Raw genomic sequence first — 17,328 nt, 5'->3', positions numbered from 1 at the left:
AGGTGAGCTCCCCTCCTTCAAGACTGTTATTTCACAGATGCTAGAGGTGAGGCTCAGAAAAGGGCAGTAACCTATCCAACATCACACAGCTAGTGGGGCCCAGGCATCTACATTCCCACAGGAAGCCTCAGCACAAGGCCTGAGAAGCTGGTGGGAGACGCTTCCTGGGGGGAGACAGTGGGAATTCAACATCCAGTGACCCATATTTCAGAGCAGACAGTCCCGGCTGCCAGTCCCAGAGGAGAGAGCCCAAACTCCCTTTCCTGGTATTTAGGACTATCAGCTCCCCTTTGAGATCACTCCCTTGCCCCTCCTTACACAAGCTCCTCCCTCCTGCTACCCCGAGAGTATTCCCAGCTCTCAAATGTCCCCTCATCCACACTCTTCCCAGTCTCAGCATGCAGAAGTTCCTGGGCCAGGGATCAAACACGCACCATGGCAGTGACAACGCCAGGTCCTTAACCCACAGACCACCAGGGAACTCCTTGCCTCAATGGCCCTTATCCTACTTTCTCTGATTACTGAATGCTCCCACCACTCAAGGCCTCTGAAGTCCCCATTCCAGGTGACCCTGTGACTTGCCCCCACTCTGAACTCCTTGCGGGAATTAACCGCCTACCCAAGGAGGCCTGGGTATAGGGTGCCATCCACATTCACAATTCAAGACATAGGAACTCCTGTCTCCCAGCTGCAGGAATATTAGTGGCTCCCAGCCACTCCTGTCTCCCAGCTGCAGGAATATTAGTGGCTCCCAGCCGAGTCCCCCTCTAGAAGTTGCCCTCAGTCGGAGAACACAGGTTCCCCTGAAGTCATGCCCCCTTCCCGGGGCAGTGGTTACCCCGTGATTGGTCCAGGGTCTGGAGGCTCTCTCTCCGTTTCCCCCCAGCTCCAGAGCTTCCTGGCAGATCAGCTGAGGTTGTTGTTGCAACTGCATATCAGTTCAGTTTCTCCACCGGCGTGCTCCCGCCTCTCTTACCCTTCATGGGATTATTCTCAAGAGCACACTGGCCTCCATCTTAGAGAATGCTTTCCAGGAAAGCTGGTTTATGACAATAGTAACAGAATGGTTAAGCAGCCAGCCTGGGTTCAAACAGAGATCAACCATGTTTAGCTCCATGACCTGGTCTGTTACCTAACTTCTCCTTGCAATTGTTCTAGCAATTCCGTTGGAATAATGCTGAGGCATTATTTCCTGTCTCCTGAGGGTTAAATGAGATGAGGTACACTGGGTATCTGATATTGAGAAATACTTAATAAGCATTAGCTACTATTTACATTCAACTTCTCTGAGGTTTGGCAAGCAGGGATAGGATATTATTATCTGTGTCATGGGTGGCTGGAGAGGATCAAACAAGAATGAGAGGAAAAGGGTTAAATTCTTTGCTACCGAGACCTAATACAGACTCAGGGGCCACATTTCCTGGCGGCTTTGCCCATCTGGGCTGTGGTCTGGAGGCCTGACCCCTCCCTAAACTGGTGAGGGTACTATATCGGTTTACCATCACTGCTGCAACAAATTAGCACATTAGTGGCTCCAAACAAGACAAATTTACTGTCTTACATTTTTGTAGGGCTAAAGTCTGGTATGGCTCTCATAGGACTAAGGTTGAGGGTCAGCAGGCTGGGTTCCTTCCTGGAGGTTCTAGAAGAGAATTTGGTTTTTGCTCATTTGGATTGTTGGCAGAATTCAGTTCCTAGGGTTGTGAGATCAGGGTCCCCACTTTCTTGCTGGTTGTAAAGGGAGGCCTCTAGAAGCTAGATGTCACTGCAGTCCTTGGCTTGTGATCTTCTTCCTCCATCGTCAGAACAGTGCAGGCAGGTGGAGGACTTCTTGAGGCTACCTTTTGGGTCATCGTCTACTTTTTTTTTTTTTTTTTTTTTTTTGCTTTTTAGGGCTTCACCCATGGCATATGGAGGTTCCCAGGCTAGAGGTTGAATCAGAGCTGTAGCCTCTGGCCTACCACAGCCACAGCAATGCAGAATCTGAGCCAAATCTGCGACCTACACTGCAGCTCACAGCAATGCCGGATCGTTAACCCACTGAGTGAGGCCAGGGATCAAACCCACATACATCCTCATGGATACTAGTTGGATTCATTTCCACTGCACCACAACGGGAACTTATCTTTCACTTTTAAGGACTCATGGTGATTGATTTGGGCCCACATAGCTAATCCAAGGACTGCAAAGTCCCTTTTGCCATGTAAGGTAATATATTTACAGGTTCCAAGGATTAGAACATGGGCATCTTGGGTGGGGAAAAGGCCAGGGCAGGGCATTATTCTGCCTACCAAAACCACCCAGCATGGGACAACCTCTGACCCCAAATTCCCCTCCTCCTTTTCCAGGGGGAGGTCTGTGCTGTCCCTTGTGCTGCAGGGACCTATGGCCCCAACTGCTCCTCGGTCTGCAGCTGTAACAACGATGGCACCTGCTCCCCAGTAGATGGCTCCTGCACCTGCAAAGAGGGTACTGTGCCTTCCTTCCCAATCCTATCCCCTCATTTGTACACACAGCTTGTGTGGACTGCTCACGCCCCACCCACCCACATGCGAGATCAGGGAACTTACATTATCAGGTTTCAGTCAAGGAAACTCGTGACAGGGATTTCAACAGCAGGAATGTAATAAAGGGGATTCGTTGCTGTGGTGTTAGAAGAACTGAAGGGGGCCTACAAGAGAATGTGAGCAACCCAGAGATTAGCACATTTTCCCACAGTTGCGACCACTCTGAGGGAGATAAGCACGGAGGGGAGAGGTGGTATTCCCAGAGCCTGGGAGTGAGGGTCACCTGGTGGGAGCTGGGACGTGGGCAGAGAGACTGCAGCACAGAGACATAGCCACAAGCAGAGGCCCTGCCCAAAGCAGAGAAAGAAGAGATACCTGGCATCTCTCCTGTTCCACCCGGCAGTCACCAGCCAGGTCTCCCCTCCCACTGGCAAGCGCATCTGGGGACAGCTACAGGGGTCCGGCCCCTGTAACACAGAACAGAGTAGGGGAAGGGGAGGAATGGATCTGTGGGCAAAGAGGCCAGTAAGCAGCCTCAGAATGGGAAAGCAGAATGGGAACACACAGGGCCCTGAGATAAGCTTCCCAAGTCCACCCTGAGCAAGGATAGCCCTCCCCACCTTCGCTGGGTCCCTGTTCCAGCTGGGATCATCCAACTGCAGTGAAAATAGTAAGAACTGGGAGCCAGGAGACCCCGTTTCTAGCCTCCACTCTCTCAGCAGCTATGCTGTGTTTCCAAGTGGACTCAGAATGCAGAAAGTGTGTTCTAACCCAGCAATCTGAGAAGGGCTGGTTTGGGTGGGATGCTTGCACAGAGCTGGGGGGAGTGGGTGAAGCTGTGCTGGCCTAGATGGAGAGGTGACAGCCTCTTTCCTTCCCCTCAGGATGGCAGGGCCTCGACTGCACCCTGCCGTGTCCCAGTGGGATGTGGGGCCTGAACTGCAATGAGAGCTGCACCTGTGCCAATGGGGCAGCCTGCAGCCCCGCTGATGGTTCCTGCTCCTGCACCCCCGGCTGGCTGGGGGACACCTGCGAACTGCCCTGCCCGGTGAGCATGGGTTGGGGAAGGACAGGTGGATCCAGTAGCCCCTCGGACCCTTTCCCTGTAGTTATTTTGTCCATAGAGGTGCACAGAGAAGAGCTCTGGCCCAGGTGGTAGGATACTTGGATTCAGGTCTCAGCTCTAGTGCTAACTTCTTTGTCCTACTTCCAGCCTCAGCCTCTTTGACTATAAAATGGCAGATACTTGGCAGATAAGGCGATGTGGTATCACTTTCCCCTGGGTGCTCTTGGTAAACGTTAACTGACACTGGCACATTTACCTGAGTCCAAATGCACCTTCAGAATCTGTCACGACACACTGCTACAGGACAGCCCTTACCAATCCATCAGAGTTGCCATTCTTCGATAATATCTAAGCTTCTTTCTGCTTCCAGCAGTCCAAAATTTATGACCAGGGTATGAGAGGACTAAACCAAGCATTGTCCAGCCATAACCACCTAGACTTAATCCCTGGATCTTAGGCTAAGATACAAATAAATTAAACCAACTGATGGGATATTGTTGAATAAGTCCTAGAGTCCTGGCTTCAAATCCTGCCTTTGCCCTATCCTAGCTGTGTTACTTGGAACATGTTACTTCACCTCTCTAACCGCATTTTTCATCTTTACATTGTGAAGCTAATGGAACCATTTCACAGAGTTGTTTTGAGGATTAAGAGAAATGAGTTATGTAAGGCCCTTAATACCTAATGAGCATGCAACAAATGCTGGTCACCACCTTCTTACCCAGTGACAAAGAAGGTCACAGTCATTCCTCACATGTGATCAATGTTTTTAAGTTTGCAAAGTACATTTTCACTTACAGTTTTAATTAACGATCATTTTAACTCTTAGGGATTGACCCCTAAGAAGTCGAGCAGGACTATCACCTCCTTCTGTTCAAACCCCATACTCTTGTTAATGTGGCCAAAGAATTATTTGGAGTGGCTTCAGTTATAAAAATCACCTCTGTTGTGTCCCAGCCCCAGTTTCTCTGCAGCCTTGTTGGGTAGTGGCTCAGTTTTGTCATCAAAATTCAACATACTTGTGTGAACCTTTGGGGGTCTAGGTCTCATCATTTCTCTCTCTCCCTTCCCTCCACAGGATGGCACATTTGGGCTGAACTGCAGTGAGCGCTGTGACTGCAGCCACGCTGATGGTTGTGACCCCATCACAGGCCACTGCTGCTGTTTGGCCGGATGGACAGGTAACTCCCACTGCCACGCCACCATCCAGCTCCTGTGAAACTGAGCTCTTGGTGTTCGCCTACTTCCCTTGACTGTTCTTTCTCTTTCTTCTTCACTTTTTCTTCCTGCTTCCTACATAAGCACCTTTCCTTTATCTCCTCTGGGCTTCGGTTCTCCATTGCATTCAAGTAAACAAATATTAATTGAATACCTATGATGTGCAGGCTCTGCTCTAAAAGCTAAGGACAGACCAGTTTAAAAAAATATCAGGGGAGTTCCCATTGTGGCTCAGCGGAAATGAAACCGACTAGGATCCATGAGGATACGGCTTTGAGCCCCATCCTCACTTAGTGGGTTGGGATCTGGCATTGCTGAGAACTGTGGTATAGGTCACAGAGGCAGCTCAGATCCTGTGTTGCTGTGGCTGTGGCATAGACGGGCAGGTGCAGCTGCAATCCAACCCCTAGCCTGGGAACTTTCATTTGCCATGAGTGTGGCCCTAAAAAGAAAAAACAAAAATCAAAGATGTGGGTACTCAGTGTGTGTTTGCAGAGGATACAGTGGACTGGGGGACAAGGAATTTCTTCTTAGCTCAGGTTAACGCTCCGGGTCTCTACCTGTGTCCTGTCAGCCCAACTCCTAAATAGATGGGTGAATCCCTCCATTTCTCTCCATCCACTGCCACTATCCTCATCCACTGAGCACCATCTCTCAGCTGGTATGCCTGGGCCTCCCCGCTTGCCCAGCTGCACCCAGTCTGTGCATGGTGGCAAGAGGTACATTTTCAAAACCCAAATCTGTCCACATCAGTCTTTGCCCAGATACCTCAGTGGCTTCCCATGACACTCATATAGAATCCAAGTCCTTACAGTAGCCCAAGGACCACATGGTCTGGCTCTGCAACTTTCTGCCTCTCTTTTACCCTCTCCCGTCACTCACTTCACTCAAGCCACTGGGGCCAAGCCCGTCCCTGACTCTGGACCTTCGCACGTGCCTTCCCTCTGCCTGGATCACTCTTTCCCCTTCTCTTCACCTGACAACACCTTCTTCTCCACCAGATTTCAACTTAAAGTTTACTTCCTCTGGGAAGGCTCTCTCCCCTTCATACTCCCATCCCCCCAACTTGACCAAGACTATGAAAGAGCCCCTTTTATTAATTCTCACAATATCCTACAGTATTTTGTAGTACTTACTTCAGTTGTCACTGAACTTTCCTTTGAGTCACTTTTTTTTTTTTTTTTATCATCAGCCTCCCACCTTGACCATCAGCTCTGCAGGAGCAAGGACCACATCCCTCTTGTTCACCACTTTATCCAGCGTCTGCCACACCCTGAGAAATGGTTAAGAACACAGACCACCTTTAGCAAGTCCTTTAAGCTCTCAGAGCCTAAATTCTCCATCCATAGCATGCAGATAATTATAACCCTTATAACTACAGGGTCATTTTGAAATTCAAATGAGCTAGTACCTGTAAGTGTTAACAGTGCCTGGCATATAGTAGGTGTTTAGTAAATGTAAGTCCTACAAAACAGGAATACAGTGTTTAATAATGTGTTGCATGAATGAACCCACTGGCCATTCCCAAGGTGGTGGGCAGCGAGGGGAAAGAAATACAGGCATTCCTGGCTGTGTAGGTCCTCACGGGATGAATAATTCACACCAGGCTGTTGAGCAGCCTTTTTTCCTGCAACCAGAAAGTTTCTGAACAGCTGAGGGCCAGAGACACCGCTTCCTCTGTGGCATCTCTGACCTGACTCCCCTGCCCTGCCCTGCCCCTTAGTACAGACCTAGGCTCCACTCTGCTCACCGGCACCCTAAGACTCTTAGCTGGAGCCAAATGGAAATCCACTTTAATTTTTCATTGCCTTAATTTCCAATGAGCCAATAAGATTTTAATGACATCTGGAGCTTAAAAATTCTGTCTTTGACAGACAACCTTTCAGCAAGGCCTCTGCTGTTCTAAAGCTAATTTCCCCAAATGTGGTCCTGAAGTCATTTCAAAGGAGCAATTGATGTTCTGAGATTTGCCAAGCAGAAGGAGACCAAGGAAGGAGAGCAAGGGCAGGGGTTAAGGCCCCAGCCTCCTGCTCAGTGAGTCCTCCCCACACAACCCTGACTTCCTGGCCCCTGGCATATTGCTCATGCCTTGGCTCAACACTCATTTTTCTTTGTTCTAAGAGTGTCTTCTTCCCCCACCCCCATTACCAACAGGCTTCTTGACTGGCATCTTGTCTAAATCACCTTGCCCTGCACATAGTAGGTGCTTTTAAAAACAGAGCAGGCCTATAACCATATATGGCTCTTCCCCTTGAAGTGAAGGAGACCTTGAGGATGATCTGCTCCAACCTCCTCATGCTACAGATGAGGAAAAGGAGCTGCCCAAGGTCTCAGGACATCCGCACCAACAGGATTGGAGACATAGGATTGTGTTATAAAGGGGAGCCATTTATTCATCCAGCTAGCATTTATTGACTCAAGCCATCACCAAGTCTTTAATGGCAGCTACCATGTGCCCAGCCCTGTATCAAGCCCAGCAGGAAATGGCAAAATTCAGTAACAGCGATAGACCCAAGCACCTGTAGTGTGCCAGACACTTCGGTGGATACTAGAGATGCAGAGATAACCAAGATGGTTTGCCTGTCCACTAGGAGCACCTGAAATGTCAATAAGCCATGGTCCCTATCTTCACAGGACACATATGTATAAAACATTCAAATGATAAGGAGGAACAGAGCTGTATGCTACTATCAAATGGATGCTGGAATCCCTGGGCAGACATCCAGGGAGCCTTCCTGGAGAAGGAAGACCCTCAACAGACCCTGAAAGATGTGGGCTACTGAGGTGCTGCTGGCCTTTGTGGCATGAACTAGAGATCACAATATATGGATTCGTAGCCTAGCTTTATCTACCAGTAGAGATGTGTAGGGGCTCCTGAGAAGTAAAGCAAAGAGATTTCCTAGGGGTAGACAGGAGAAAGAGATTTCTAAGGTGGATTATTATCCTCATGCAACTACAGAAAAAACAAGGCCTAGAGACGGTAGATGATAAAGCCATGCTTTTCAGAAGCTGTAGTTGGAGGGCCTCCCACCGGCCAAGGTCAGCCCCTTTGACCACACTGGTGAAACTGGGCACTCCACTTGGGGGAAACCCTAGACCCTTCTCTCCACTTAGGTGCTGATGTCTTAAGTTCCAGGGAACTCTTAGAATATGTAAGAACCTCAAATAGGAGCCTAAGTCCCACAGAACTAGGCCTACAGTGGAATAATTGCCAGACCCTAGAACCCAGAGGGCCTTTGCAACCTGAGCATAATCACCTTACACTTGTGGTTCTCCAAGAACTAGGACACCCTTTTGACATGAAAACATTTTGAGATCCTTTACTGAGAAGAGCTGTACTTTTAATATCCACTGATCGGAGGAGAAACACAATAGCAACAGGCTGCCATGAATTCAGGGGTACTCTTGCATGCATTCTGTCTTACTAATCACCGTAGTATTTGCGTATAGTTTCAGGAAAGAGCCATATCTGTATGTGAAGCATGTGGCAACAAAGACTGCTTGATGCACAGGTGGGATCGGAGGCAGCTGTCAGACAGTGGAATTCCACCTTAGTCCAGTGTGCCTCCTGGGAGCAGCAGTGGCCCTCGGCCTGAGTTTGAATCCTGGGTTTTCAACAACTACAGGCAAAAGAATTCCTTGGGGGCAGATCATGAATTTGGGTTTTAAACAGCTTTGGGTTTTCCCGTGCCAGGCTCCCCTTCAGTCCATCTGTGCTACTTGTCCAGGGTTTACCTCTTGCATACCTGAAATGCCATTAGGAGAGGCCTCCATCGGGGGGTAAAATGTGGCCACTAGCTTCTCCTAGCCCCCCACCCTGCTACAGAATTGAGGTGTCACAGGGAGGGAGCGCAGGCTAGACTGAGGCACTGGAGGATGAGTAAAGCCTGTTGCATCTCCACTCCATCCCGCTGTTCAGCCTCCTCCCCATGGGCCCAGGTGGGCTTGTACAATTCCAGCCTGCCTCTAAATTGGTCCCACCGCTCTCCTGCTGCTACTAGGCCTGGCTCTGTTCACTGGGCCTGAATGTCTTCCTCCCTCTTTCTTTTCTCACAATTCCTGTCCTTTTAGCAAAGCAGACATGATTTTTAAATGAATTCTGCTCTTCTCTGAGCCTCTGATATTCACCTTCCAAAGCCAAGCTGGGCCCCCATGGTCCATTCACTTAATGCATGTTGGACTGGAAGCCTTGCTGCCTGGGAGGAAACCCCACCCCTGAGCTGGGCATCCAGCCTCGGACCTTTTAAAATTCCTCTCAGCCTTGGGGCTATAATCACCCCAACATATATTTTTTTTCTCTCAGCTCAAAAAGACTGTGTAGGCCTTGCTCCTCCTTTTGACACATTCCATCCATTCTTCCATAGGGCCCTATTTGTCAAACTGAAGGTCATTAAATCAATTTATCGGGTCACAACTAGCTTTGTTGTTGTTCATGAAATAGAATGCATCATTGTGCAAAGAAATCATTCGAATGCATCACACTCCGTGATAGTAAATGTTATTTTGCAAAGCATTGGTTTCTCTTACATATATGTGTGCATATTTGATATAAAATACATATTGCACTGAGGACTGTGGTCAAAAGAATCTGAAAAGACCCCACCCACTCCCTGGACCACTGCCTGGGGGGCTCCATCAAGGACCAGTGTCTCCTGAGCTAACATGGGTGGGCATGAAGGTTTTGTTTTGTTTTGTTTAGAGCCACACCTGCGGCATATGGGAGTTCCCAGGCTAGGGGTTGAATCAGAGCTGTAGCTGCCAGCCTGAGCCACAGCCACAGCCATGCCAGATGTGAGCCACCTCTACGACCTACACCACAGCTCATGGCAACTCCAGATCCTTAACCCACTGAGCGAGGTCAGGGATCAAACCCATGTCCTCATGGATACTAGTTGGGTTTGTTACCACTGAGCTACAATGGGAACTCCATCTCTTTAACTTTGGATTCCAGCTCAGATGTCAAAAGCAAAGGAGGCCCTTCATGATCTGATCCCTTCTTATCCCCACAATCTCATCTCTTGCCAAATCCCATCCTGTACGTTATGGTTCAGCCATATGCTTGAGTCTCTCTCCTGCCTCCTGCTCTCTGCACATAGGGTTTCCTTTACCTGATCAATTCCTCCTTGGTCTTTAGGACTCAGTTCAGGCATTGCCTCTTCCTGGAAGCCCTCCCTGACCTGCCAAGTGTCTCTGGGTTTTTTCCTCCACATTTCCAGACACACTGTGCTTGCTGCACCTCTTCTTACTGCATCGGGCCCCCTTCCCACCATTCTTCTTTTCACGCTCCCCTCTTCCCACTGACTTGAGTCTGCTCCGGCCCGCAGGCATCCACTGTGACAGCACATGTCCACCTGGTCGCTGGGGCCCCAACTGCTCTGTGTCCTGCAGCTGCGAAAATGGTGGTTCCTGCTCCCCAGAGGATGGGAGCTGCGAGTGTGCTCCGGGCTTCCGAGGACCCTTATGCCAGAGAAGTAAGACTGAGCCCTCACCCCACAGACCTCGGGCAGCTCATCCTCCCCAACCCCTCCCTGCTGGAACTAGTACTGGCCGGAGGGAGGCTGAGCTGGCAGAGTCAGCCCTCATAGAATCCCTCCCTTTAGTCCCCCTCTCTCCTGGCCCTGACTTTTCTGTCCCCAGGTTCAGGGCCCAGCCTGGCTCCCCAATGGAAATAGGACCAGACAACAATTCCTCTGTGGAGAGGAGACAGAGGGATGGGCTCTCCAAGGTGTGGGGCGGGTGCAACTCTCCCCGTACTTTTGAGAAGCCGCTCTTCATCACTCTGCGGGATTGGACAGGTAGCCAGGCCGGCTGGGGCCCCTTGGGCTGCTGACCACCATCTCCCCTTCACCCCCAGTCTGCGCCCCTGGGTTCTATGGCCACGGCTGCGCCCAGCCATGTCCCCTCTGTGTGCACAGCAGTGGACCCTGCCATCACATAAGCGGCATCTGCGAGTGCCTCCCTGGATTCTCTGGAGCCCTCTGCAACCAAGGTACTGTCTGCAGGGGGTTAACTCGAGTCAGGGAGATGAGGAGGCCGGGAGGGAAGTGGCAGGGAAGGAAGGTTCAGGATTCCCACCATACTCTGGAGGCAGCCCCTTGCCTCTTCAGGGCCTGCGCCTACCTTTCTAAGAACTGGACACCGCCGGGCATGAGACAAAGCCATGATGCAGTTGAAGGAACAGGCTCAGAAAAGGTAAATGACTTCTCTATGGTCTCACGGCTAGCAAGAGGTGGAGCTGAGCAACGAATCCTGATGCGAGGGCCATGAATGAAAGATGAAACAAGTGTAGATGAGATCTGCATACAAAGGGGACCCAGCTGGCTTGTGCTGAGTGTCCAGTGGGAAAGGCAGAGAACATGGTGGGAGCTCAGAGGAAACAGTTCTGGCTTCCGTGGAGATGACAACTTCCCAGCCTTTCTCTCCTCACACTCAGGCCAACATCATTAATCCCTCACCACACACTTTCCTGTCTCAGCTGCAGAATCCACAACACCAACTCCAGCCAACCTCTTCTCAATAGGAGTTGAGGAGGTAGATAATAAAGCTTACTGTGTTGCGGTCCTGCTAATCTGGCTCTCTGTGGGAGAAAAGCCCTAATTTGTATCATTTGCAAATCTCCATGATGTAGAGATTCCCACCATGGCCGATTCTAAGGTATCAAAGGTTTAACACCATTGCAACTGGCAGAATGCCTGAATATTTCACAATCATTGTGAAGGTAGAAGCTGGCTCCTTTGCACACCGTTGCTTATATGCTGGCCCTGGCTTAGTTAGGCTAAGGCAGGGTGGATTTGGGGGACAGCTCCAAGCTGTGCAGGACTTCACCTGGGCCTTAGCCTAATAGACAGAAATGGAAGAAAGGCATCGTGGGCAGAGGAAACAGCCTGGGCAAAGCACACAAACATGGCAGGCCACTGTCCAGCCATCGGGAATAGCAGAAGGATGCAGAGACTGGATAGCAAAGGGGAGTAAGAAGGTAGTTTGGGGACTTCTCGAGAGCCTTAAAGACAAGGTTGCAGAATTTGCACCTGAACCTATAAGGAGTGAAGCGATCTTGATCTAAGATAAATATAGAGCTAAAAGCAACTTCAAGGTCATCTGTGCGAGAATCTCATCTGGCCTCTGCTTAAAACCTTCCATTGAGAGCGCCTTACCTCCCAGGGGACCAGATTCTTTTGATGAATAATGACCACTGAGCTCGGCTATTTTTGTTAAGTGTATGGGCCGTTAATATGTATGAGTGGAAAGTTTACTCCATGATGCTTTGAGGTCATGAGAAGTTTGGACCCCAGGGAAATGTATGTGACAGTTTCATTTGCTTGCAGCCCTCCTAGGACAGTTTAATCATAACCTGACATGTCGAGGTTTACTTATTAAACATGGGAGACCCAGCCATCAATACAGATAGGCCGGGTCTAAATTAGAACCTAAGCAGCCGGAGGAGGAACTCTCAGATTCTGCAATGTCTGATTTATCGCCTGCTGGCCTAATGAGTATTTTCCACATATAGATCTAATAGAGTCAGCTATTAATGGCAACTGCCCTGGTTAAGTCTCAAACCTTGTAAAAAATTGAACTGACACTTTCTAATGACCGGCTTTCCACCGAGTTACAAATTACAGACACTGCTTATGCAGAATCATTAAACATAGATTAAATATAACCAGATGTTTTCTTTTCACCAGCCCCCCTTCTCTCCACCGCCCCTCTCTTTGCCTCACTCTTGATTCAGCTAAGAAGTCAACCAATTAATGTATTAGACTGATCACATTAGCAGCTCTGTGGGTGATTTTGTCAGCCTGTACATGTGAGAAATACTTTAGAGATAAGACTGTCTTGTTAGAGAAGCTCGGAGTTGGTTTGGGGGTGGAGGGGGTCAGTGGAGCATCTATGGGAGGGTGGGTGCTAGGCTGTCCTGTGCCCACAGTGTGTTCTGGAGGGCACTTTGGACAGGACTGTGCCCAGCGCTGCTCCTGTGCCAACAACGGGACCTGCAGCCCCATTGATGGCTCCTGCCAGTGCTTCCCCGGATGGATTGGCAAGGATTGCTCACAGGGTAAGCCTCAGTCCCCTGGGAATGCACCGTCCCCCCAACACACCCAGGGTCAGGCTCAGAAACACCCACTCCCTGCCCAGAACCTCTCTGCCCCTGATGCTTCCATCTCCCAGCGCTGAAATCTCCTTCTGCAGGTAGGAATGTCCACCTGAGTCCCATTTAGTTCTATAGCTAAGATGATGAAGTATTTAGGACTGCTCACTGGCATTATTAACTGCTAGCATTAAAGATATGGACATTATTGGTCATATCATTAATACAATGAATATTGAGTATTAATACTCCTAGCACCTGAGTGAGGAGTGGCTCCTAAGTTTGGGAGGGTTGGAAGAAGGAGCGGGGAAGTGAGGGGAGGCCAGGGCAGCCTCCGCAGAGGAATAATTGCACCCTCTGGGTGGCTCATGTGAATGATATCCTGGGCACCATAGGTCTGGACAGGGTATGGTAGGGGCTGCTCCTGTAAGGCATACCCAGTCTGATATGGAGGTGACAGGGATTTCCCAATCAAAAGGCAGAGACCTAGCCTCAGCCCTGTGGAGTCCTTGGCTGATGAGTGAGTGAGACCCAGCCAGTACCCCTAGGAAGGTCCCAGTGAGATGGCCTAGCCTGAAGGCATTTCCATTCTGAGGGAGAAGGCACACGTGCCATCTCCAGGGAGGTCCCCTGCAGAAAGAAGAGACAGAGTCCCTACCCTTGTAGGGGAAAGTCCCCATCCTTGTGGGAAAGCTAGCACACCGTATTTACACCCTAAACTGCAGTGTTCAAAGTCTACCGCACACAGCCATAGGCTCCAAATCACGGTCAGTTCCCTGACAGAGAAGGTTCAGAGCCCTCAAAGCTGGGAGAGTGGACAGAGACTCTGAGCTTAATGGGAATCCTGGGTGACTGGGCCAAGAGGAGAGTGGAAGAACTCTGGGAACAGTGGTCAAGCCCCCTGAAAACCAGGAAGTGCCACCTGGGTGCATCCTGGCATCTGGGCTCTGACGTGCACTCCCCCTTCCTCTCCCTCCCTTTCCGTCTGCCCCTCTTTGCCTTGCCCCCACCCTCTGCATCCCACCCACCCCCAGCTTGCCCAGCTGGGTTCTGGGGCCCCGCCTGCTTCCACACATGCAGCTGCCACAACGGGGCGAGCTGTAGCGCCGAGGATGGGGCCTGCCACTGCACCCCCGGCTGGACCGGACTCTTCTGCACGCAGCGTAAGCCCCGCCTCCCAGCCTCCCAGCTATTTGGAATCCCATGCTGCGGCCTGCTGGCTGCCTTGGGCATCGTCTGGGCCTGCAGTGGAGGGAGGGTGGAGGCAGGTCCCAGGGCGGGGAGCTAACCACCCCCCCTCCCCACCCCTGGGATTGAGGAGCCTGGCTGGATTCAGGGGGTTGATAGGCCCAACGTCCTGGAAGATCAGGGCTATAAGGTACCCCAGCAATCAGCTCTCCTTGGACAAGAGGCCCAGAGTAGGGAGGAACAGTCTGGTGGCTGCAGCAAGGAGATACCAGCTGGGTCTCTCATTCCAAGGCACCTTGGTCCAAAGGACTCTCCACCCCTCTGGCGTGAGGGTTCACAGCATGGAGAAGCTCGGTGCAGGGTCTCACTGGTTCTCACCCCATGCTCAGAAACGGCCAGGAGTTGTACTAACTACACCTCCACAGTTGCCTCTACCCTGTTTCTCCAGGCTGCCCAGCAGCATTTTATGGGAAGGACTGTGGGCGTGTGTGCCAGTGTCAGAATGGCGCCAGCTGTGACCACATCAGCGGCAAGTGCACCTGCCGCACGGGCTTCACGGGGCGACACTGTGAGCAGAGTAAGCTGTCCCGACCCCTCACCCTGGGTGTCAATGCCAGGCCTCCCCCTTTAATGTCCACCCAGCAGGGCCCTACACCCTCTGCTCCCTTAATCTTTGGAGCAACTCCTAAGGAGAAAAATTGAAGAAAGGGCCTATATTGGTGTTTGGAGAGTTTCTTCATCCAGTTGGGGTGGGGATGGGGGATGTTGGGACAGAGCAGAGGCTTTGTTGCAGGGAGGGGGGTTAGTGAGAGAGTAGAGGGAGGCAGACATTGTTTGATTCTTCTTCAAAGCCCCTGTGGCACCCAGCTCTGGGCCTGACACATGGAGGTGGCTGTGTAAATATGGATCAGGTGAGAAGGATGTAGGGGTTGGGGGGGTCCCCCTACTTAGAGCTACTTAGGTATTCTGCCTAGTCCCAAGTATCAAACCACAGCACATAGGGGGCTACTGAGAAAGAGGCTGCACTCTGTGAGGCAGAAATAATCATCTCAGCTGCCCACATAGGGGATAGGAGGGGTTGAGTGGGCATATATCTCAGTCTATTCCAACTCTTCTTCATGCTACACAGGATGTGCTCCAGGAACCTTTGGCTATGGGTGTCAGCAGCTATGTGAGTGCATGAACAATGCCACCTGTGACCACGTCACAGGCACCTGTTATTGCAGCTCTGGATTCAAAGGGATCAGGTGTGACCAAGGTAATACACAGATGGCAGAGACCCTGGGGAAGGTGGCTGGGCTAAGCAAAGGGTCCCACAGAGGCAGCCTCTAGGGAGATTCCAACAGGAATGACTATTGGCATTTTATAAGGATGCTTTGTGACTTCCTCCTGTTCACATTTGGGAGGAGAGCGGGAGGGAAATGGGGTGGACTGGGGAGGGGAAGTCTCCAGGCACTGGAGAGGCAGATGGAGCAGGAAGCCCCTCAGGCACTACTTCCCTCTGCTCCTCCTTGGTAAGTTTTGTGAGCCAAGCCGGGTAACAAGCTAGTTCTGTGGAAAGGTCAGCAGACCGAGTCCGAAGGTCAAATTCTGGTTCTGCCATTACCTGCTAGGTGTCCTTGGGCAGGTCATTTCCTTTTGCTGGTTCTGTTATGCCACATGCGAAGGGGAAAGACACGAGGTTCTGCTGAAAGCAGCAGAGCCCAAAGGGGTTCAACCTTAGCTCCAGGTCTATAGTTAGAGAAGGGCCCACAGTGCAGTTGTAAGGACCAAGGTGAGAAAATGTGAGTAAAGGACTCAGTACAGTGCTTGGTACATGAGTGGGCACTCGCTAAGTGATTTTTGCTGTTGGTTCCAGGAGATGGGGGATGAGAATGGGCACTCGAGCATTCATATTACAGAAAAGGAGCCAAAAGACATTTCCATTGCATTCTGGTGGGGGGTGGGGGACAGCCCACACGTCTATCATCAAGAGGGGTTTTATGAGCACTAGTCCTGGGCATGCTGGTACAGCTCTGACGGCTTTCCTTGCCATTCTGTCTTGCTGTGCCCACACTGGAATAACTATCCCCATGCTGAGGACTCTGAGTCACAAAGCTGGTAGGCAGGGAGAGTGGCTAAGGCCAATTTTTCCTGATTCCTAAGAAACCCAATCCTACAAATTACTGGTTACGTGATCTTGGGCAAGTTACCTAACCTGTTGGTGTGAGTTTACCTGTGAAAGGGAAATCATTCGTCTTCGAGGACTTATAAACAGCCCTTTGCTGAGAAGCAAATGAGTTAGTATCTGTAACATTTTTAGAACAGTAAAATACTCAAGCATTACTTTGTTTCCCATCCATGATCACCTTTGCTCTTTGTCAGGACCCTGGGACCCCTCCCCTTGTAGGTGAAGACACAGGCATTGAGGGTTGAGATCACACAGGGACTGAAGAATAGGGCCAGGACCAGAACCCAGGTCTCCTAATGTCAGAGGAGTCTAGGCTCCAGGCTGAGGAGATCTGAAGAGCAAGAGGCCTGCCCCAGGCTCAGCCCCTCCCTCCACCCGCAGCTGCCCTCATGATGGAGGAGCTGAATCCCTACACCAAGATCAGCCCAGCACTGGGTGCAGAACGGCACTCTGTGGGTGCTGTCACAGGCATCATCCTCCTGCTGTTCCTCATTGTGGTGCTGCTGGGTCTGTTTGCCTGGCGCCGGCGGAGACAGAAAGAGAAGGGCCGAGACCTGGCTCCCCGCGTCTCCTATACACCTGCCATGAGGATGACCAGCACTGACTACTCCCTCTCAGGTAAGGACTGTCTATGTCCCCAGTACCTCCCTCCCACCCCTGCCCTCCACACACAGCCCAGGAGGAGCCACGTGGTATCCTTAGGGACAACTGAGTTTATTGCTTATGGTGGGTAGTCATGCCTGCAGGGTGGCTGCGGGGGCTGGATGCTCAGACTCTCCTAGAGATAATAGGGATGGGGAGCAGGAGCTTACTTGGGAAAGGTAGATGGAGTTCCTTAGGGGTGCCATTTCCTGGGTGCCCACTCTGAATAGCTATGATTAGAAGCCTCCTTCCATTTCCCTAGATTTTCCCATCCTTCTCACCAGGCTTCAGCCACAAGAGCACCCACAATAAGCAGTAGTAACTTTCCTAAATGCTCCGGGGGAAACTCCCCAGCCTGATGCCTGTGGCACCTCAGGAAACCTGCCCTGGGGACCAGCGTCTAGACCCTGTCCCATTATTGCTTCCTTGGTGATGGCCTCAGAGCAAC

General features: G+C 50.9%; 1 protein-coding gene across 27 annotated transcripts in view; it reads left to right on the top strand.

The window, feature by feature from the left end:
• MEGF11 (multiple EGF like domains 11) overlaps positions 1-17,328 on the top strand; it is a 384,198-nt gene that overhangs the window by 349,355 nt on the left and 17,515 nt on the right. For 18 of the 27 annotated variants that reach the window (XR_002346342.2, XR_002346341.2, XR_014817014.1 and 15 more), the window contains exons 11-20: positions 2,349-2,469; positions 3,392-3,555; positions 4,652-4,754; positions 10,116-10,262; positions 10,646-10,780; positions 12,719-12,847; positions 13,915-14,043; positions 14,517-14,645; positions 15,198-15,326; positions 16,620-16,856. Coding sequence is in view for 21 of the 27 variants with exons in the window: in XM_084978599.1 (XP_084834725.1) it covers positions 2,349-2,469; positions 3,392-3,555; positions 4,652-4,754; positions 10,116-10,262; positions 10,646-10,780; positions 12,719-12,847; positions 13,915-14,043; positions 14,517-14,645; positions 15,198-15,326; positions 16,620-16,856 (1,423 nt within the window). In the remaining 6 variants the exon portion in view is untranslated. The remainder of the gene's footprint in view (positions 1-2,348; positions 2,470-3,391; positions 3,556-4,651; positions 4,755-10,115; positions 10,263-10,645; positions 10,781-12,718; positions 12,848-13,914; positions 14,044-14,516; positions 14,646-15,197; positions 15,327-16,619; positions 16,857-17,328) is intronic. The other 9 variants (XR_014816993.1, XR_014817015.1, XM_084978608.1 and 6 more) reach the window with 1 other exon arrangement.

The sequence above is a fragment of the Sus scrofa genome, chromosome 1 (genome assembly GCF_054392235.1).
Source record: "Sus scrofa isolate SSC_HxYL_T2T_F1_AM1 chromosome 1, Sscrofa_HxYL_maternal_Yorkshire_Landrace_v2.0, whole genome shotgun sequence".
NCBI classification, from domain to species: Eukaryota; Metazoa; Chordata; class Mammalia; order Artiodactyla; family Suidae; genus Sus; species Sus scrofa.
This window is presented reverse-complemented; position numbering and strand designations above follow the sequence as displayed.